This window comes from Triturus cristatus, chromosome 1_1 (genome assembly GCF_964204655.1).
Source record: "Triturus cristatus chromosome 1_1, aTriCri1.1, whole genome shotgun sequence".
Classification (NCBI taxonomy): domain Eukaryota; kingdom Metazoa; phylum Chordata; class Amphibia; order Caudata; family Salamandridae; genus Triturus; species Triturus cristatus.
Genome location: NC_140579.1, coordinates 631,262,893 through 631,285,318, shown reverse-complemented (window position 1 = coordinate 631,285,318; position 22,426 = coordinate 631,262,893). Strand labels below are relative to the sequence as shown.

Here is a 22,426-nt window from a genome sequence, read left to right as displayed (position 1 = left end):
ATATGACTCATGCTATTGTGTTATTCTGACAGAACGGCCTATTGTTCCTATGCACCAACACTGACACCATGATGTGTTTATTTTGTCTTTTTGATATACAATAAAAAGATCTCGAGTAAAGAAATATTTCACATAAGAACAACACTCACATGCAGCTTTGCAAACGCGCCTCAATCTTGCCCGCAACATTCATTACTATTTTAGTAGTGGGGCTGAGGCGCAACTCCCTGGGAATAGTTCTGTTCCTAATGTTTTGCAAACCTGATCTGCGATGGGCCAGATCAAAGGCCACTCAACCTGTAACAGAAAATTCCTGGACAAGCTTGTTAAAGGCCAGGAGGCAAAAACAGCTTTATTTTAAAACTGTACAAATCCTTATCCACGGTATAAACACCCCACCCATCCAGATTTTCTATATAGCAAAAGATTATATTTTGTAAATTAGAGTTAAAAGTAAAGTCCTCGCTTTTCACAATGTTTTGTCTCAGAATTCAGTAACAAAGTTGGTTTTGCATAGCACATATGCCCCTCAACTCCCTGGTGATGAAGCGTGGGTAAAGTCCAGGGTCAGACAGTTCATTTCCATCACTGGGACAGCCAGAAAGCAAATGGTTTAGAACCCCATCGATGGCACAGTCCAAAGGCCAGTGGGTCACCTAGGAAAAGCCGAGGGCGGAGTAATGGGCGGGGAGTTGTTTTACCAGCAGGCTTTTCATACCCATAGTTAAAACAGTCCATTATCTAGGAGTTAATCCCAGTCTACAGACCAACCAATGGTCGGGTAATTTACCCTGTCATTGAAACTGTAAGCAGGGATGAACTAATTTCTCTTCCCTCGTTTTGAGGAATCGAGAGAAAGTGCTACGCCCAGTCCTTACATCAGACTAATGCGAGCAGTTTCCCATTCCAAGTTGTTGGACAGACCCATGAATTGAGATTTCTCTCTGGCCCGCTGCAATTGGACCAGCCAACAGCAGACATTCACACGAGTTCAGGGGGGGGAAATGGCATCACACTTGTCTGAAGCTGTTCAGTGGTGGGAAGAAGACCAGAAAGGCGCGAAGCATCCAGCAAACATGTTCTGTAAAAGTCAGTTATTCAAAAAAATTAAATAAAGAATAAATAATTGATTGTTGCTCCATTCATGGGCCTAGAGACATGGTGTACCATGGTAGTCGAACAGAGGGGGTCTCAGACTGCTAGGTGGCTCAGTAAAGTGGTGAATGCCAAGGAGCAGCCAGAAAGCTCAGTCACCCGGTCCACCATCTCCTGCATGGCTGGAAGTGAAGGGTACTGCAGGGCAGCACCTTTGGTGGCTAGCACTACCACTTTCAGGGCCTGACATAATGCGTTGCTGCAGGTGGTCACCTGCGCCCGCAGCTCTGGGGAAGCTAGCAGGCGTGCTAGTGTGTCACCGATGAAGACCAGCTTGTGCGCTGTGACAATTACAAACTTGCCATGGGAGATGAACACCTTTGGTGGCTGGTTGCCACGGACGCTGGCGAAGAATGAGTCTATGGCAGTCAACAAGGTGGTGTAGTGCCCCTGGCACTGCCCGGCATAGAAGTGGAGGAGCTGCAGGTCTTCGAGTGACGGATCTGGTGACCTGCCTCCAGGGTGATTCTGCAACAGAGAAACAAAAAGTGAGAACACTGAACTCTTTAACAGCTAAGAGACCAAACATTCCCAATCCCACTCCCAATCCAACATGAAGTGTCAACTGTGAGGCAAAGAATTCCCATTACAGCTTTACCTGTAAATTGAGAAAATTATCCCTTCGTTTAACAAACCCAGGCTCCCTGTTGTAGTAGAGGCATCTTTTTAACACTTTGGGATGATGAGGTGGGGTGAGGTTGCTTGCAGATCACATTTGGATTTAAATGACAGTATCTGGTTTTAGAGTCTTGGCAAACAAGGGCAACAGACCGATTTTGTTACCGTGGCAAGTTCTGGAGCTCATAGATGTATGTGGTGGTGAGGGAGAGGGGATGAAAAGATGCTAAGAGGAAGCACACTGGATGTTGCCACGGTTCATCACTGCTCTTTGTGCTGGATGCCTTTCAGGTACCGAGGTATTTTCACCCTCCCCAGAGTAGCTATCACCCCTCCACAAATCACTAGAATCAGCGAAGAGCTTCCCAATACGTGTGGCGCATTCAAGGCACACTGTGCTTCCATAATATACCAAGTCCACTATTTTAGACACCCTCTCTCCCCAAGGACTATGGGGTGTGCTGAGAAGACCCACAACCTGGCCAGGCACTTTCTTCCATCAACGTCTCACCATAGTCCTAAAGAAGAGATCAAGGCAGGATAAACTGCCTTCTCGATTATTCGGATGCTCCTAGTCTCTGCAGTCAGTCCTCTTCTCAACTGACTGGAAACTGATTTCCAAAACAAAATGCTGCAGAAAGGACAAAAAGTATGACATCAACAAATCCCTGGCTGCAAGCAAATAGCCTTTAAAGACCTTCCTGGCCAAAACCTTAAAATAACAAGCATTGAAAATGCAACAGGTCTCACCTTTGATTAAGTTAAAGCCAATGGCATTGTTAATGGTATTGTATTGTAGTTTTGCATTATTTAGTGCACATTTGTGATATGTTGTAGTTGTATGTAGTTAGAATTGTGTTGTTAGCTGTGTAGTAGTTTAAAGCATAGCGTTTGTGGGAAGACAGCAGTTTAGATTTGGGAGGTGAATGAATTGAAGAATAGTATGTGTGTTTATTTCGTATAGCGAGAATTACAATTGCATGAGGCAGAGGAAAGGGGCGAGTGGAGAGTACATATATGCACATATCACAAATATACACTAAATAATGCATAGGTAGAATACAATACCATTAGCAAAGCAAATGGCTTTAACTTAATCAAAGGCGAGACTAATTACATTTTTAATTGCGGGGGAGGGGGCGTTCTTCAGAAGGAGGATACAGTCCCTTTTGGCCAGGATACACCATGAACAGACAGGGCAGCAGTCTGAATCTTCCATGTAAACAGGCCGTTCACTTCACTCCTCAGTTTTTGAAGTCAAGTAGAGAGGGCACTGATCGAGTGGAAAATGCCAATATTCCCAAGAATGAATGCGTCTAGCCCTAATGGGGTATTAATAAGCTCATTTTTGGCAAGCAAAGACCTCGGGGTGTTTCTCTCTCCTCTCGTTTTGTTATCCAAGGGAACTGCGAGACAGGGAGATAAAGTCCTTGCCAGACAAGGATCACACAATGCGTCCACACAGGTGAGCAGAGATCTCACGTTGCCCCATGTCAGGCCTAATTAGCTTGTTTAGCTCCTTGTGAGTGCGTTTTAAGACTGATTGCTCTGCACTTAGAAAGAAGCAAAATTGCAAGTACCACAATGCAAAGAGGGAGAACAGGACAGATATTCCGATCCAACATGAGGAATAAGCGAGGATCTGGGGTAAAGGAAAAAGTCTACAAAACAAATAAAAATCGATATGCGATTAGAAAAAATTAAAACACAGCAAAAGATACAGTGTGATAACATTGCAGCTCTCAGAATACACGCGCAAAGTTTACAAAACTGCCACAGCATGTAAACCTGTAATATCCCACCCCCCACCAGTCTACTCTTGCCACGTGCAAGACCCGTGTGGAGGCAAACGCATATGTAAACATGCACCCGCGCTGCAAGTGAACACCATAAACAAAGGGAAGAGGGCCCCACACCCGCTCCTCGGATGTTACTCACCAGGGCTGGAAGTCATCAGCAGGTATGAAGACTTGTGCTCGCTGAAGCTGCCCGCCCTCCATGACAAAGTGGGTTTAAAAGCCATTTCTCCGAGTGGAAGCAGGCACACACTAGCTCGCCTGCAGCCCCGTGATGATGCTGTGTGTGCGCAGGGAGGGCCGGGCTCCAAGCCTGCCCCGGGGCAGAGGGGTAGCACCGCCGCCCCATGGTGTCCTGGGCAAACAAAATCTGCTCAAAACTGGTTGCCACGCAGCACGGCGCCGAGCTCACTGCTGCAGCAGTGCATATGTGCGAGTCCGAAAACCAAACCTGTGCTGGGAAAAAAACTTTACACCAGGCAGCTGACCCCTCACGGATACTACTGCAAATGGTCAAAGTCGGAGGTCTCAAAATAATAATAATAATAATAATAATAATAATAATAATAATAATAATAATAATACAGAAATTTATTGAGCGCGAACAGCTACCTCTGGGGAGGTGTCCCGGCGCTAGCGAGTCCCACAACAAGAGTAAGTAGTCAGGAAGGGGGGCAGGATTATTGCGTAAAAAGCCAGGTTTTTAGGAGTTTCCTAAAACTTGCTTCTGACGTAGCGGATTGGATGGCAGGAGGCAGGGTATTCCAAAGTTTCGCCGTGCCGGCCGAGAAGGATCTGCCTCCAAGTCTCGCTTTCCTTATGTGCGGTACAGTTAGCTTGAGTAGGGAGTTTGAGCGTAGCTCACGTTTTTGGTGGTAGCGAGGAAGTCGGAGTTTCAGATAATTTGGACATGTGCCTTTTAGCGCTCTGAAAGCCAGGGTTAGCACTTTGAACTTAATTCTGCTTGCCACTGGTAGCCAGTGCAGCTCGTGCAGATGCGGAGAGATATGCTGCCTAAAAGGGACCCGTTTTATTAATCTCGCAGCCGCATTCTGCACGATTTGTAAGCGTTGCACCGCATATTTAGGTAGACCAAGATAGAGGCCATTAGAGTAATCGAGTCGAGAGGTGATTGTTGCGTGAACAACCGTTTTCCGGCACTCGAGTGGTAGCAAAGGCAGAAATTTCCGCAAATTTTTGAGTTTATGCAGGCAGCCCGTGGTGAGCTGTTGTATATGCGGCAAGAAAGACAACTTCTCATCCCATTTTACTCCTAGATTTTTTGCATGGGGGCTGGGAGATGGGGCAGGGCCCATTTCCGTTGGCCACCACAGATCCGGAGGGGGATGTTTGGAGTTACCAAAGAATAGCACCTCCGTTTTGCTCGCGTTCATTTTAAGTTTGTTTGTGTTCATCCACTTGGCCACGTCTTGCAGACAGCCCCTGATTTTGCTAAATGCTGCCTCGGACGTGTCTGTGTATGGGAAGACTAATTGCGTGTCGTCCGCGTAGGATATTGCCTTGACCCCCCATTTGGCAATCAAGGTGAAGAGTGGGGCCAAGTATACATTAAACAGCAGGGGGCTGAGTGCCGACCCTTGTGGGACGCCACACCAGAGATTTTTTGGTCCAGAAGAGAAGGGGCCCAAGGCCACTTTCTGGGAGCGATTAGTGAGGTAGGAGAGTAGCCAATTGAGAGCTTTGTCTCCAATACCTATGTCCTTAAGTCGGGTCAGCAATCTGCTGTGATCTACAGTATCAAAAGCAGCTGATAGATCCAGGAGCACCAGCATAGCTGATGCCCCTGAATCTAAGGACCACCTGATAGACTCGGCAACCTCAATGAGGGCCGTCTCGGTGCTGAAGCCGGCCCTAAAGCCCGACTGAGTTTCATGTAGGGCGCCGCTGTCTTCAATAAATTTGTTAAGCTGCCGCTGGATTATTTTTTCAAGCATTTTGCCGGGGGCTGCAAGGAGAGAGATGGGTCGGAGATTGTTCAGATCATCCGGTGCGCCTTGGGGTTTTTTTTTCAGCGGGAGAAGTGTGGCCTGTTTCCAACAGTCCGGAAACGTGCCCGTAGCCATGGACGTGTTCCATATGTGTAGGAGGGGAACTGCAATTGCTTCCGACATTAGTTTCCACAGTTTAGGTGGGCAGGGACCGTCCGGGCCTCCCGATTTACATTTTTGTAATTCTTTTACTGCTTCAGAGAGGGTAATAGGCTGAAATTGATTTAAAGGGGTAATAAGGCACTCAGAGACTCTTAGCTCATCCATTAATGTCGGCTCAGGGTCCGTAAAAGTGTCATAGACTTTTAAAATTTTGGTATCAAAGAAGTCTGAAATGGATTCGCAGAGATTTACTGAAGGGATGATATCCGTCTCGATAGCTCTGGGCTTGAAAAAGGATTGAACAATCTTGAATACTTCTTTGCTTGATTGTTCCGCCTGTAGGATGGAGGCCTCAAAGAAGTTTTTCTTGGCTTTTTTAATAGATAAATGTAGAGCATGAAGGGCTTTTTTATAGCTAGATTTGGCAGCGTCGCAGTAGTTATCTCGCCAAAGGCGTTCCAGTCTTTTACATTTACTTTTTTCGGCCTTGAGTTCAGGGGTGAACCACGGTGCAGAGGGAGATTCTCTTCGTGATGTGGCAATACTGGCCGGCGCTATAGAATCCACTGTTTTGCTTATCCACAAGTTCAGAGAAGCCGCATCGGAATTAGCATCTGAGGTAAGGGGTATGGGGGTCGCGCGAAGTGCTGGGCATAATTTGTCCGCTGTTAGATTGTCCCATTTTCTCCGCACATAGGATCGCTTTCCAGTGCTCTGAGATTGGGTAGGGATTGAGATGGTCATGGTAGTTAGCTAGTGGTCCGTCCAGAGCAGCGGTAGCGGAGAGGAGGCTGTTGTGTTTGGTATGTTGGAAAAGAAAAGATCGAGCATATGCCCTGCCCGATGCGTGGTGCCTGTAATAGCTTGAGTCAGATTGGCCGATTGGAGGGTAGAGATAAGATGGGAAGCCTGTGGACAGTCAGGAATGTCGGTGTGGAGATTGAAATCGCCGGCTATGAAAAAGTAAGAGTGGTCTAGAGAGTTTAGGATTATAAAGTCCGTAAGCTCACACAGGGCTGATGTCGGACAGTCAGGGGGTCTATAAATAACTAGGCCTGTAAGAGATAGTTGGGGGGTAATTTGGAGGCAAAAGCGTAGCCCCTCAATGCTTGGGAGTGTGGTAGGAGTGGAGGACAACAGAGTGTAATTCTCGTTGTAAATGAAAGCCACTCCACCTCCTCTTCGGCCCTCCTTTCTATTGGAGAAGCTCATTTTAAAGCCTGGCGGGATTGCTAACGAAATGGATGCCATGTTGTCTTCATTGAGCCATGTCTCTGTGAGGCATAGAGCGTCCCAATGTGAGTCCGTTATGAGCAAGCATATGTCATTAGCATGCTTGGGAAGAGATCTGCAGTTAAGTAATCCGATTCTAAGTTGGATGGAAGGGGTGTTACGAGAAGGTTTGCAAGCTTTTTTGGGAAGTGAGGTTGTTAGAGAGGAGACTGTGCCTAAAGACATATGGCAGCGTGGGCAATGGGGAGGGAGAGCCTGAGTCGCCAGATTAAGTTCAGGCGTCTGACAGATAGTAGCAGCATTCAGAGCCCGGAGCTCCTCACTGGACCAGACTATCCTTTGTTTGTGGGCGCGGGCAGCATGGCTGGCGCTGGTCGCAGGCCGGTCGCGGACGGGCGCAGACGGGCTTGCCTTAGGCGCGCCTTCGGCGCGCAAACGGCGCGCAAACGGCGCTCCCGCTGCGCTCGTCCGCTGCGCTTCCGTCCAAGGCACATTATGTAGGTAATTGCCAAGGGGGAGGTCTGGGGGCGTGTCCTAAAAGGGGCGTGGCCTAAGTCCTCGCGCTGGGAGCGTCCGAGGAAATGTTTCAATGCTCGACCAGCCAGCAGCGTTAGGATCTGCTGCTAGTGCTGGTGAGTGGCAGAGAAGTCAACAAGGTGCTTTTAAAAGCTAGCACACATAAACAAAGTGATAATTTTCAGTTTTTAAAAACGAGCAAATTCGAACCTCTCCCGGCTTCCGCCTCAGGAGTGTGGACTGCTGGCCTGTCAGGCGCTTGTTTTCAGCGCTTTGTAGTTGATGCGGGGGGCGTGTCCTAAAAGGGGCGTGGCCTAAGTCCTCGCGCTGGGAGCGTCCGAGGAAATGTTTCAATGCTCGACCAGCCGGCAGCGTTAGGATCTGCTGCTAGTGCTGGTGAGTGGCAGAGAAGTCAACAAGGTGCTTTTAAAAGCTAGCACACATAAACAAAGTGATAATTTTCAGTTTTTAAAACGAGCAAATTCGAACCTCTCCCGGCTTCCGCCTCAGGAGTGTGGACTGCTGGCCTGTCAGGCGCTTGTTTTCAGCGCTTTGTAGTTGACGCGGGGGGCGTGTCCTAAAAGGGGCGTGGCCTAAGTCCTCGCGCTGGGAGCGTCCGAGGAAATGTTTCAATGCTCGACCAGCCGGCAGCGTTAGGATCTGCTGCTAGTGCTGGTGAGTGGCAGAGAAGTCAACAAGGTGCTTTTAAAAGCTAGCACACATAAACAAAGTGATAATTTTCAGTTTTTAAAAACGAGCAAATTCGAACCTCTCCCGGCTTCCGCCTCAGGAGTGTGGACTGCTGAGCAGTCAGATAAAGGCACTCGGATTCTGTGAAAGGACGTGCTGGGCTAGGATCACACACTGATGAAACTGGAGAAGCCGGGATTAGAAGGAGGGGTGCGTCCAGTGGGTGCACGCTTCCCTGTTTATTTTGTTGAATGATAACGCTCACTGATGTAAACAGCAGCCCAGTGCTGCTGTTAACAGGGGCCACGTGTGAAGGCTAGTGTAATAAATGCAGTAGGCAGGCAATCTTTTTGGAGAATTTAATGAAAGATTCAAGGCACCCACAGCCAGGCGCTCCCGCTGCGTACCAGGATCTCCACCAACTGATTAACGTTGGTAGAATCCTGGCACGCATCGTTCGCAGCCAGACCGTAGAACTACAATCAAATACATACGAGCTCTCGCGCCTTCAGCGCGAGAGCATGTAAACATATGCAGCACACCACAGCTAGGAAAGCCCCAGGCAGCTCCAGGCCCTACTTTAAGTATCACTGCTTTAGGCAATGTATGTATTGGATAAGTTCAGGTAGTGACATTTCACCACAAGCCTGGCATGTCCATTCCTTTCGGTAATGCCTCGCATGTAAACTCCCTGACACTGACATTTCCCTCAACATTTGCCTGCCCCCCTTTAGAGGTAAGGTCTGTTGTTTAATTGTACCCTATTAAGAAGGTCACGCAGCCTCAGCCTGTCCTCAATCCTCCCTGACACGAGCAGCTCCACTCAACCCATGCTATGCCCGTGCACTAACCCCTCACCTTACAGACTGTGCACATGTGATAACTGCATACTTTAAAGCCGGTATCATACTGATGTATTACCAATATTGCTTGTTCTGTGATATTCAATACTGATGAAGATTGCTGCGAGTGGGAACAATTGCTAATATGTTTTTAGGCGCACAGTTCGGCACCAGAACTTTAATGAATCACCTGTTCTTCAAAGAAACATGTGCCTTCATGATTGCCCTGATGATTGTGAAAGGCCACACAGTCATACATGTTGCATGAAAGGACTGCTGCAGGCAGCAGTATTGCTTATTGTGAGTGCTACTTAAGTGTATTTCAAGAATGTCTCTATTACTACAGTAAAGGTGCAGCAATAATGCCACCGAGCCATCACCCTGGCGCCCCACACTCGCAAGCAGGAAGAGACACTAATTCTCTATTGGCTGATTACAATCAGGGTGGGCTAGGCCAGCACCCCCCCCCCCCCCCCCGCCCCCAGGCAGGAAGAGACACTAACTCTCTATTGGCTGATTTCATTCAGGGTGGGCTAGGCCGGCACCCCACCCAGGCAGGAAGAGAGACTGTTTCTCTACTGGCTGATTACTATCAGGGTGGGCTAGGCCAGCACCCCCCCCCCCCCCCGCCCCCAGGCAGGAAGAGACACTAACTCTCTATTGGCTGATTTCATTCAGGGTGGGCTAGGCCGGCACCCCACCCAGGCAGGAAGAGAGACTGTTTCTCTATTGGCTGATTACTATCAGGGTAGGCTAGGCCAGCACCCTCCCTCCCCCCCCCCGCCCCCAGGCAGGAAGAGACACTAACTCTCTATTGGCTGATTTCATTCAGGGTGGGCTAGGCCGGCACCCCACCCAGGCAGGAAGAGAGACTGTTTCTCTATTGGCTGAGTTCATTCAGGGTGGGCTAGGCCAGCACCCCACCCAGGCAGGAAGAGAGACTGTTTCTCTATTGGCTGAGTTCATTCAGGGTGGGCTAGGCCGGCACCCCACCCAGGCAGGAAGAGAGACTGTTTCTCTATTGGCTGAGTTCATTCAGGGTGGGCTAGGCCGGCACCCCACCCAGGCAGGAAGAGAGACTAGTTCTCTATTGGCTGATTTCATTCAGGGTGGGCTGGGCCGGCACCCCACCCAGGCAGGAAGAGAGACTGGTTCTCTACTGGCTGAGGTCAATCAGGGTGGGCTAGGTCAGCACTCTCCTAGCCCCACACTTTTTGCTGAACCATTCTGACTGACTGGCATTGAATGGTGTACAGGGTCAAACTAGGGCAATCTGGCAGTGGAGAAGGGCTGGCCTGACAGGTCAGTGTTTATGTCTGCTTTTTGGTGTGTTTTACTGTCTGGTGGGCATGTTGTTCTTCTGATGTGTCTTCAGAAGATCAAAACTGTCCTGCTTTGTAAATATGATCCACTGTTTTTGGCCATCTGCTTCGCTGATGGGAGCCACTTTTATTCTTGATGCCTGGGCCTATTTTCTGTACCATTCCAGCCCTGTTGATGTGGCCAGTCACAGATTTAGAACCACAGTGAAAACCAAAAGGGACTACGCAAGATAAACCAGGGCAGGCAAGAACACAATCCATTTATACATGTTTTCATTTAAATATGATATTTGTGATTTATTTCCTATTATAAATGGTGATCTACAGATAACAGGATGTAAAGAAAAAACAGAAAAGACATTAGGAGCCAGGTTTTCAGCTTCTTGCGGAACACGAGAATTGAAGAGGATGCCCCGACGTGGAAAGGGATGTTGTTCCATGCTTTGGATGTTACATGGGAGAAGGCAAGGCCTCCGGCTTGCTAGTGAGAGTCTGGCTGAGTGGAGGTTTCTGGGAGGTGTGTAGAAGTGTATGTTGATATTCAGGTATGCAGAACTGGTTTTGTGAAGTGCTTTGTGCATGTGTGCGAGCAGTTTGAATCAGGTTTGTTTGTTGATTGAGAGCCAGTGTAGTTCCCTGAGGTGAGAGGTGGTGTGGGTGCGGCAAGAGAGGTCGACTTTGTTAGAACTTAAAATTATCGTGTCTGTGCTTCTTAAGGTGGGCCTCCATGTGCAGCTGTGTGCAGGTGCTGTACAGCATCTGTGCACTACCGTACACTGCACTCATCAAGTGATGACAGAGCAGGCAGACACATTTATGTTCAACTGTGGACAAAAAGGGAAGGTAGTTTATAGCCGTTATTGACCTTAAGCCATGACTGTAGGGAAAGAACACTGGTACTGGGAACCTGGACAGCAGGGACCCAATACACCCGCTTCAAAAGCCAGGCAAAATGTGGTGGGGGGGGGGGGGGGGGGGGGTTAGGTGGAGGGTACTGCACCAGAAACCCAGTTTCTTGTCTGGCCACTTGGAGAACTGCACTCTAGTCCACCACTACCGCTCCCAATTAGCTATATTCTATGCACGCTGCTTTAAATCTCACAATGGCACTCAGATTTGAGATGCTAGTAACTAAGCCCACCGAGCAGATCTTCCTGACCACTTCTTTCACCAAACATGCCAGTTCAGAACCATGAACTGTAAACAAAATATCAGACTGGACAACCCAGTGCAGTAACAATATAAATATATCATATGAAATACCACAAAAAGACCTGCACAGTTGTTCAAAGCTGCATGCCTACCAAAGAACCATGAAATGCATGTTTGTCTCAACCTAATATAAACTATTTTTGACTTGTACTTGTGTTTGGTTGTCTATTTACTTATGTAATATTGCGCGACCTCCTCTGATGTGTCTGCAAAACTTACCTTTTGTCTTGAATTTTTGTCCTGAATTTTGACCTTCAGTCCTGAATTTTTGTCCTGAATTTTGACCCTTTGTCCTGAATTTTTATATTCACCGTCCTGAATTTGCAACCATGCCAGTTGGTCACCCTAGTGGGGAGGGGGAATAAAGAGAGCCGGGGTGCAAGCTAAGAAGATAGTTAAATTACTTTCACTACAAATGGGCCTTGTTTTTGCTGTTAGACTAAAAAAAAAACAAATCTATAAATGCAGTTTATTGTCCGCATCTGTCGCGCTGTCCATGCGACCCCTGTATTTTAGCACGGCTGCGAGGCAAATGCCTTCACACGGTCTCTCCCCTCTGCACAACTGTTGCCCCCCCATTGTTTTTGTGACACTTTATCCAGCGCTAAGCTTTACAGTGATGAAAACACGCATTTCTATGTACGGTACGTTTCTAATTCTCGTACCCGGGACTCTTCTGTTTGTCTCACTTGGTGCAGCAGCTCTTACCAGGGGCCAGGGCCAGACCCCAAGGGCGGGAGTCCACTAACCCCTCACGGATACTACTGCGAATGGTCCAAGTCGGAGGTCTCTAAATCTGAGCAGTTTGATAAAGGCACAGGATTCTGTGAACCGACGTGCTGGGCTAGGATCAAACACTGATGAAACTGGAGAAGCCGGGATTAGAAGGAGGGGGGCGTCGAGTGGGTGCACAGTAAGATTTGATCTTTTACCCCCGAAAATTACACAATGCCTTTATCTTGTGGCTAAGCAGGGAGAGCAAGCATGCTACAGAAACGAGGGCTCACGCGCCCCTTCCCTGCTGCTAAATACGAGTGAAAGAAAATAGTGCTGAGCCACAAGATAAAGGCACCGTGTAATTTCCGCGAGTACAAGATCAAATCCCGGTGGGCGGGGCCAAAAGGGGACAGGGTGGCAACCCTCAGTGTAATGATTGCCTCTGGTGCAATCATTACACTGTGTTTTGCCTAATCTATGATGCAAAATGACACGCACCAATGAAAATTGGAGGCAGAGCCGCGAGACGACTTCTGGAATCGTATCGATTCCAAGAAGCCTCGTAAGACGAGATCAGTGCATGCACTGCTTATGTCAGGCCGAGACCTAAAAAGAATATGGAGAGGCTCATTCTGTTGTCCTACTGCGGTCTACAATGAGTGAATGCCTCTCAAAAGCCAGGTGCGCTGTATTTGCTCTGCTAGGGCAGTAAGAACTCTGTGGGTATAGTGGGAAACAGATAAAGATATTTTGCCTATGAACCAGACACGTTTTTGGCAGAGTAATTCTACGGTACAGTGGTGCAGACCATGATAGGCAGAGTAAGCTTAAAGACTGGGGCAAAGCCATTGTTCTGCGCATTTGTGTACAACTCGGAGTCTTTCCATGCTTTTGACTGAATAAGACTCTGGAAACAATGGTGCCAAAAGAGAGGTCTGCGGGAGGCAGGTATCAAGGATAACTATTGAACTATTGGTCAAAGATTAAAATGTCAAAATCAACCTGGGCAGAGAATCCATTGCAACAGAGACGTGTGGCAGGGCTGCATGCTCAAGAACTTAATTATGCTTCGCTGCCAACATCTTACGGCATTGCGTAAAATACTCAATGGAGACAATTTTAGTTAAAGATATAATGAAGTCCAAAGGTATAGTGATTATCATGCTAATATGTCAATTATAGTCAAATGCTAATGTTTTATGCAGCGGATTATGTGTTATAGACTGACAATAATTGTTTATGTGGGTTGATGCAACCAAATTAATTTATTAAATGTTAATTATAGGTCCCTGGGGAGTGTTCCTCTCCTTGAATTTCTTAACATTTACAGATGAAGGAAAATGATGCATCTGACATTGCTAGAATTGTCCATCTTGTTGCCTAGTTAAGTCCACCCAAGTCACATACGCATCATCAGACACTCAAAGTGTTTACTCTGCTAAAGCATAATTTGCAGTCAGGAGTGCGTGACAGGGCATGTAATGGCTTCTAGGAAGAGGAAGACTGGGGTTTACGGTGGGACACAGAAATTATTATTTCCTTGGCCAGATTCAAGTGAATAGCTTATTTTGGAATGAAAAGAAATACAACAAGACAACAAACCACCAAGTCTTTGTGGAGGACGATATAATGGACTTTATCTCATGTAGTCAAAAGCTGTAATTTTTCCTTGAAGAGTTAATTGTTGCCAGAAATGCAGACTTCGAGGTGACATAATAAAGGCCACAAGAAGCCTCCAAACTAGAAAGGTTTGTGCCTGACAGAAGATAACATACAATTTAAATCACATTGAAGAGCGAAGCCTGTTCTGAGCCATTAGAAGCAAAATAAAAATGGAACTGAACTCTAAGGCCGATTCAGATCTTGGCAGACGGCTTACTCCATCACAATGGTGACAGGTATCCTGTCCGCCTAAATATAAACCCAATTATATCCTATGGGATTTATTTTTCGGCGGTCGGAATATCCATCACCGTTGTGAGGTGGTAACACTTCCACCAAGATCTAAATCAGGCCCTTAGTCTTTAAAGAAAAATGTTCATGATACTGGGCTTGATACTTTACAATAAATCACCTATAGCCGGCATTAAAGGATGCTCTTAATGTTGCTTCTCTCTATAGAACCCATTAGCAAAATCTCGACTCCTTGCTCTTATTCTACCTGGTGTGTGCCATGAATAATCTTTACCAGCAGAACTCTTGACGACAATGTTCTTGCCTTAAATGCCAAAAATGAGAATAAACAGGTCTTTGGAAAGCCTGCTTTAAAGTTCAGCAATGGAAGGGAGTAATGAACATTTAACTACTCCTGCTTGCGTCATCCCCTACGCCTTCCTGGACTACATGAACTGGGGGTAGCAAGATAATGCTTCTGTCTGATAGGAGGAGACACAAGAGCTAAAACTAGTTTAGACAAAACGGGGCTACCACTGCCTTTCTGAATTTTTCAGCATACTACAGCTGAAAGAGATATGGCAAGGTCCCTAGCCAGCCCAGCAGGTAAGTATTCCTGGAAGCAGGCTGATTCAACGCTGACCCACGGCGGCTTAACAACATTGACCAGGCGAAGACTGCTTGTTTGCAATTTTACTTCATGTGGATAAGCAGATCATCTGTCACTGATTAGCTCCAAGTCTGGACGCCCTTGTCTTGGGGAGAGCACCTCCCTTTCCAAGTGGTTGAGGCCTAGTCAGGAAGTGTCCTTCAGTCATACAGGAATATAGTACCAGTGGAGTGAGGCTAAAGGAAATCTAATGCTGGTCCACTGATGGACTCTGTGGCTGAAACTGAACATGCACGTCAATACTGAAGAGTTTACAGTATACTTCAGCGGTCTCTCAAAGTAAGTGGCGCACACCCTAAGTGTAGAGAAAGCAAGGGCTCAGTAACAACCTCAGTAGCTAAAGGTCCTCAGCACAGTTTGTGAGGTTGGGGTAGAGAGATTCCTCAATTCCCTGAAAATATGTTGTATGTAAGCACCAAAGCAAGCTCACACTGATTCACTCATTGTTCATAAGCCTGCAGCTGTACTTGTCCTCAACAGTGTCTAGTGAAGAACAGAACAAAGGCCCATCAGGCTGTGAAATACAACAAACTGTTACAAACAGCACCAGCGAGTGCACAAATTATTACAGAAACAAGAGAAAGGGTGGCGAGCCTTGTTCACTCGTGCTTACAAAGAAGGGCTAGTTGGTCAGGAGTACAGGAGCCCACGTGTAATTCCCTTGGTTGTACATAAACACACAGTTGGATACAGGCACCTCATACAAACAGCTATGGGTTATATGCATGGTCATAATGGGCTGCTTTCTCTTTTACATTTAAACTAAATCAGCGTCCACGATGTAGGAAGCAAGATTCGACACAGAAATATAGAAAACGTCACAGTTGATAAGAGTTTTTAAACATACCTGAGGAAACATCACATGAAGTATTGTACATTTTTAAGCCTATGTGATGACTGAACTAACAAAAATTATTCTCAATTTTGAGACTGTGGTGAAATAAGAATTATCAATATACAGTTCTTCTTCCCTAAAGCCTCGTCCACAGGAAATCCTGTGAATTCCACTGCTTTTATTTGAGCAGTGTGAAGTCTACATCTGTCTTTTGGCGGGCCATCATCCAAATAGAAAGTTAGTTCTATTATTCTACATTTGATATTCCTCCATGCCCAGCTGCCATGATGGGCTGGGGTGACAAAGAATGATCTCTGTAAAGGATGCATCTCATAGAGTGGTTTCGTATCTAGTCTGCATGTCCCTGGCATACGAGTGGGTAGTTTTAATACCCATGGGCGCTTGGTAGGTTGCATCCATGTGGATTCTCCCAGCCATATGGTGGACATGTACAACTTTTTAACTTTGCTGTTGGGCACTGTCACCGGATCAGCCATCTTGAAATGCTAATATCAAGTTAAACACTAAGACCCACGGGCATGTGTGTGCCCTGTGCACTAGCGCCGTGCAGATTTTCCCAAGGCAACTGTCTGAATGAGTGCCTTGATTTCCAACATGGTGATGCATCCAAGTGGATAAAGGAATCGCGCGACGACTTGTGAACACCAATGTGAACTGCAGCAAGCAAGCAAAGAAACACAGGAGCACTCTTTATCCCCGTGGTCTGTGTTCTTGTGGATGCCAGCGCAATAGGTTCATCCTAGTGGGGCACAAAAAGCCAGAAAAATTAAATCCCTGTTCACCTTCTGATCTTAAGATATTGATTGTTTGAGAATTAACATCTACCTTCTGAACAGGACAAGCGCCATAGAAAGGTGTGGCTGCATGTGCCTGGATAGTAGGGACTTAGTGGTACTGGTGTTGGTATGGATTTTTGTTCTCTTTGGGTTGGCACCTAGGGGGACCTAAAACACGGCAGTCTTGTATACCAATGTGTACACCGATTGTAGGGCTGCAGCGTTTCCCTCTAGGATTCTTTTTGTGAGAATCAAGAACTGGGTTTGAAATGTTATCGGGTTCTTCAAAATGCACCATACTTTCTTCTCAGGAATTGTTTTGGTCCCAGGACCCTGGAAGGAGTGTGTCATGACCGCAAAATGAAAGCATCCAGCAAAAAGGTGATTGATATTTTGGGGATTTGATAGATAGTAAGATGCCAAACTGATCATGTATGGAGAATACGGTCCAGGCGCAAGGACAACAGTGTAAATACAAGAACTAGGCTGGCTCCGATGCCTGTACAAACTATAATCTTCATTTACCTTCCTGTTCACTTCCAGTTTAAGACCATTCCCCAAAAGTGACAGAATCCCTCTCTTCGGATACCCTCCTCATTCAAGCACTGTGTGCGCCTCTTTCTCGTGTCTGATCAGGGAGGCAGCGCATTTGTTCTCTAGGCTCTTATTCGGTTCTTGGTAACCTAAGGCCGATCATCCATTACCTTCCACAAGTGCAGGCTCTGCATATCTGTTGCAGCAACCAGCTGCTTGTATTGGGTATTCTGCCCGATTACATCCCCGATTATGATGATCTGCTTTACTTGGTAATCCTACCTCCTGTGTCGCCCTCCAAACCTACCTCCTGTCTGTGAGGCCTTCCACATCCTGTGTCCCAGCTTCCAGGCTGCATTCCTTCCTATCCTACCGAACAGTGTCCCCGCCATGCTGCCCCAGGTGCAAGGTTCTACAGCACTTCCCATTCCAGCTCCAACCACAGCGGGGAGCCCTGCACAGCTGTAGAAAGAGTACTGGGAATCCCAAGCTTAAGAGTCATGTCGGTACCTTGGAGAGCTGCTCATGGATCACCCCGTCCAGTTCTGGGGAGGTCCCTAGAGATACCTCCTCTAGCGTGTCCGAAGGGCTCTCCGGGTCTATGAAGGTCTGGCTATTCTGCTGAGGCGCGCGTCCTCCTGGAAGGCCACTACCCTTCTGCGAGTTGGGTTTCTCAGCTTCCTGCAGGGAAGAAGCAAAAACTGTATTTAGAAGAGTCAACGAGACAGAAGAAAGAAATAGAACAAGGGACAGAAGAATGCGCAACCCTGTCGATAGCGAGAGCAACAATAGTCTATTAGAGCGCTAAGATTGGGAAAACCAGGCATAAGAACTCTAGTATCAGGCAGTACTTAATTTGAGCCTGCAGTTTCCGGTGCTCGGCATCAGCACTTAATTGTCAGCACCGGCTCTAGTGACCCTCCACCGTGTGGTGGTGCTGTCTGTTCAATTTTGAGAGGAGCACAACAACCTTGTCTATTAAGTCAATTTGCATTGAAAATGAATAATATCACCCTTTCGTCATTATTATAGCTTTGTGTGGTTTGAAATAGTCTGAACTGTCACACTCGTAGGAGTGTGATAGTTAGGCTTAATGTTGGTACTGTCATTGCAAGCGCTGGCAGGGACAATGGGCGGTGGAGGAGGGCCCTGGCACTTAACGTTTTACAAATTAAGTACTGGTATCAGGACGCAGAGCAACAGAACCAGTGGCAGGGAAGGATGCTAGTGTCCCAAGACACTTTAAAAGATTGCTGTTTTAGGGAGGAGTGCAAGAGAGCCGGGGAGCTCAACATAAGCCAAACAGTGGGTGTCAAAGAAGGATGGAAAGGCATCAAGACATCACACAAGAGCTTGGGTATCAGAGGTAGGACCAGGGGAGTTGGTGTAAGGAAATGTTGCAAAAGCCCTTTATGCCAAAGGAGCGCTGGTGCAGTGCATGCTACAACAGGATCAGTCACGGGGAAGTCACAAGGGAGAGGCGATTCATGTGCCAGTCCTATGCTGATCTAGTGGGGAATGCACCTGGAACACCAGCCCAGGGGCTTGTGGAAGGAGAGTTTGCCCTTAGGAGAATACGGTAAGGGAAGCAGCACTGGGGTGAAGTGGAAGAAGCCCTGAGACTGCAGAAAGAGGAAGAGCTGCGATGGTGCTGTAGGAGTGCTGGCTCGTGGGGCACAGAAGCGCTAGATTAAACTAGATACTTACATGGAGAATAGTTTCTAGCTTGAAACTCTATGTTCATGTGCTGCTCATCCTTTATCTAGTGGTTACCTCTTGAAAGATCGTTGGGAAATGTTTTCATATTACTTTTGCAAATGTTAAGACCTCAGGAGCCATGCTGGCAAGTTTTATTAATTGATCTCTGGATGCAATATCTGATCCTCTTCTATTGTTTGGAAAGAAAGCAGTCATTTACATCTCCTATTGTTTTATGAACAGTATTTGTGAATATCCCACTTGACGAACCCATTGACATGAGAAAATGGTCATCTCTGAGGCCTCACATTTACTGAGGACCTGTGAAATTTGAGAAAAGTGTAGGCACATTTCCTGACCGGTTTGGCAATAAGAATGCATTCGCACCGACTCTGGGGGTGTGTACTGTGCCATGAAGTCTCCACATTTTTTGTTGGGGTTGCAAACAAATCTGTAGTATGTGCGCCACATACCAAAAAGATCTCTTCCACCATGGAATCGTCCAATTGCCATTCATGATGTATTTTAATAGGTCTGCCTGTGCATTTGCTAAGTTACCAAAGAAATGTTGTTTTGAATTGAATAATGCTACGTCTACTGTGCTAGGTTTGTCAGAGGGAACATTTCCCCTCCTTGCTTGTTGATGCAAATCACTCGGAGTGTTGCCTATAAGCATTTGCACCATTTACCCCTTTTTGGTTTGAAAGGGTTTCACGTGAATCTGTTTTGCAAACAGCCCTTCCAGCTATGGAGTCCCCTGATCTTGAATTTGGAATGTTGCCGGGTGCCCTCCCCACCTGTGGGTGTGAGGCATTTTATCAACGTTACACTTGGGGCCGGTGATCTGAATGTCCTATGTTCATCCTTTGTGGTTTTGTGCTTTGTAGCTGATAAACACTAGATTACCAATGCTGAATGTCACTAGTGACCACTGACTGGTTAATCATTCACATACTGGTCTCGTTTGTAAGAAAGCACGTAGTACTAGCTAAGTCGACAGCCAAGCATCCACAATCATTTCACCCTCAGAGTGTGACATCCGATGCCGGGAAACCGCTTTCTGAAATGCCAGAATTCTTTTTTTGGCACTCACACTAATCTCTCTTTGGGAGAAACTATTTCCGTGCCCAAGAGAGTCTTGTGTGTAAGATCACTGCACTGAGCCTGTTCTGGCGTTGCTGAAAGTTCCCCTTTAAGAGCCAGTGGGATTAGGCATTATGGAAATGCTATTGGGGCTGGCGCTGTGACTAAAGGGAGTACGCTGCATTAACGCCTCCCACTTCTTCAAACCTTCAATAGTTTCAACGCTTCAGATACATTGGTATGTGACAATAGGCACATTGGGGTGTAATTCTGCAGGGGGTCATGTTTTTTAAAAACATTTGTCACTTCCTGCAGTATTACCTGGTAATCATCAGCGCTACAGTGTGGTAGGATACGTTTCTATCTTTCCTTGAGAGCAAACGCCTATGTGTTCCCGTATTCGTGCTTCCTTTTCACATTTGCATTGACTTACCCTCTATCCTCACCTCAGGTCTCCTCTTAGCGTGGGTGTCATTAGATAAAGGTAATGGCCAGGTATGTTCCAGAATGTCCTATTTACTCTCTAGTCTTTTTCCTCCAAGGACTACTCTGGGATCGTTAAAGTTTACAAGAGGTTTTCTGCCTTTAAAACTCTTTTGGTGTCAAGAGATTTCTTTTCAATGCCAAACGGTTTTGTGGCAGTTACACTCCAGTGACAGTGTTGTTTAATGGGTGTACACCGGGTCTGGTCGACTTGGAAAGACAACAAGCAATGGTGAATTATAAACCATGCATTATCTCTACCCAGCATATTTTCACTTTGACCTGAAAGACAATTTGTCAGTACTGAAAGAAAATACCCTTTCTTTCTTTCTTCTTTTCAGTCACTAATATGCCGTTCGACATAAAGTATGTTCTCAATTTGAGGGAGATCTTTTTTTTTTTACCCCTTGAGTCCGAGTTTTATGGTTGTTGTAGGAAGGTGGAATCTGACTGCATGGTTGCCCCCACTTTTCTTCCTGGTGTTTGAATGGTTTTTGACTAGTCTGGCTGGGATCCTGCTATCCAGGACCCCAGCCTATCTGCTTACTCCCTTAAACGACATGGTGTGCACATTAGGTGCACTAGTGATTGGATACTGTGGTCCTTGTGAGCCCCTAGTATATGGTACCTTAGGTACCCAGGGCATAGGTACTTCACAGACCTACCAGGGGCTGAAGCATGTCTTATGCCACCCCTGGGAAGCAGACTAAATCTGACACAAACGGCCTGCTACTGCAGCCTGGGTGAGGTGGTGCTAGCACTCCTCACTGGGATATAGGTTCCCTATGTCTCTCCTGCACACACATTTAAACCTATCAGTCACCCCTAAGGCAGGCCCTATCAATCCTGAGGGCAGGGTGCTTGGTTTCCATGTGAGGGGGTGCCTCTGCCTGAGCAGGGCCCCTCTGCAGCTCTCAGAGTCCATTCTCTGGGGCTGTTTATCAATGCGGTCAAACCATATACTCTTAAGTGCATTATAACCTCACAGTAAATGCTAACTTTGGGATGGCTGCATCAAAACATGTTGTGTTTGGTGTCAAATGCTTTGGAATCATACCTCCACACCAGTAACTGGTGTGGGAGTATGATCCCACCCTTCTAGAGGGATAGACATGTACCTACTGTGGAAACACAGTAGAATCCTGAAGAGCCCTGGCATCACAAAATGGACGCCACCAGTCACAGACACTGGGCTGCCCTCCTGCTGATGACCGAAACTCACAGTGGAGGAGGCCCAACAATAGGCATCCTGTCACAGGGAGGTGTGGCCACTTCCCAGACAGGGTTTAGTGTATTGGGGCTGGGTGGGTGCACTCTTAGAGTGCTTTGAAGTCCTGCACTGGGGGAGCAGTAGGCTCCTCTGTGCATATGCCAGCTCAAACTGGTTCAGGGGCTACCTGCCCCTGCTCTGGGGCGAAACTGGACAAAGGGAAGTGGGTGTAGCCACGCACTCCCCAGACCCTCCCATAGGTGGGGTCATAGAGCTAGTCCCTCCCTTCCTTCCTTCTAGTATAAGTTAGGGAACCTTTGCCATTGCAAACTAGATATCCCTGGACAACGCTCTGAAGCTGGACCATCGACGTTCCATTACCTCTGGAAGACGGAAGAATCTCCCTTGGAGTCAAGGAGTGACTCCCCTGCTTGGCAGGCACCAAATCTTGCAATCAACGGTCGCAAACTTTCCCACTCCCGCCGGAGTCCGAAGTCCCTGCAGCCCAGGAAGAGCATTTCCTGACTTCTCCAAGGCCATCGTGAGTCTCCAGCGACGCTGAGGCAAGTGAACCCCACGAGTGACGAGGAACCGCAATCCCAGGGTACCAGGCACTATTTGAGTGCAACCCCTTCACGACGTTCTACGAACTTGTGCATTGGACCACGTGTGGTCCAAGCCTCCGGCAGGATTCCCTCCGAAGATCAGAGGCCTACCCCTTCCCGAGTGGCTGTGGGCCCCTGGTGAGTAAATCCTCCAGAGGCGTCTTCGCGATCCCTTGCCAGTTGGCTTGTGGGTCCCCTGAAGACCTCTCCACAGTTCCAAAGGACGCCCCTGGTTGCTCCAGGCCTGCCCTGACTTACCCTCGGTGGGTGAGTCCCTCAGACCTTGCTGGTCTGCACCGCTGACTTTTTACACTTTCCACGAGACTTGCTGTTACCAAGGCTTGTTGGCTCCAATCTGGTCACCGACACCGCAGTAAGCTGCAGACTTCGTGGGACATGCTGAATC

The 22,426-nt window shown here is 47.2% G+C and overlaps 1 protein-coding gene across 2 annotated transcripts in view; it reads right to left on the bottom strand.

Annotated features, from left to right (window-relative positions):
* Window positions 1–329: 329 nt before the first annotated feature.
* The window catches only part of EFS (embryonal Fyn-associated substrate), a 403,051-nt gene continuing 380,954 nt past the window's right edge, over window positions 330–22,426 (bottom strand). For both annotated transcript variants that reach the window (XM_085646256.1, XM_085646257.1), the window contains 2 exons: window positions 17,452–17,622; window positions 330–1,623 (listed from right to left, as the gene is read on the bottom strand). In XM_085646256.1, coding sequence (XP_085502382.1) covers window positions 1,192–1,623; window positions 17,452–17,622 — 603 coding nt within the window. In that variant the 3' untranslated portion in view covers window positions 330–1,191. The remainder of the gene's footprint in view (window positions 1,624–17,451; window positions 17,623–22,426) is intronic.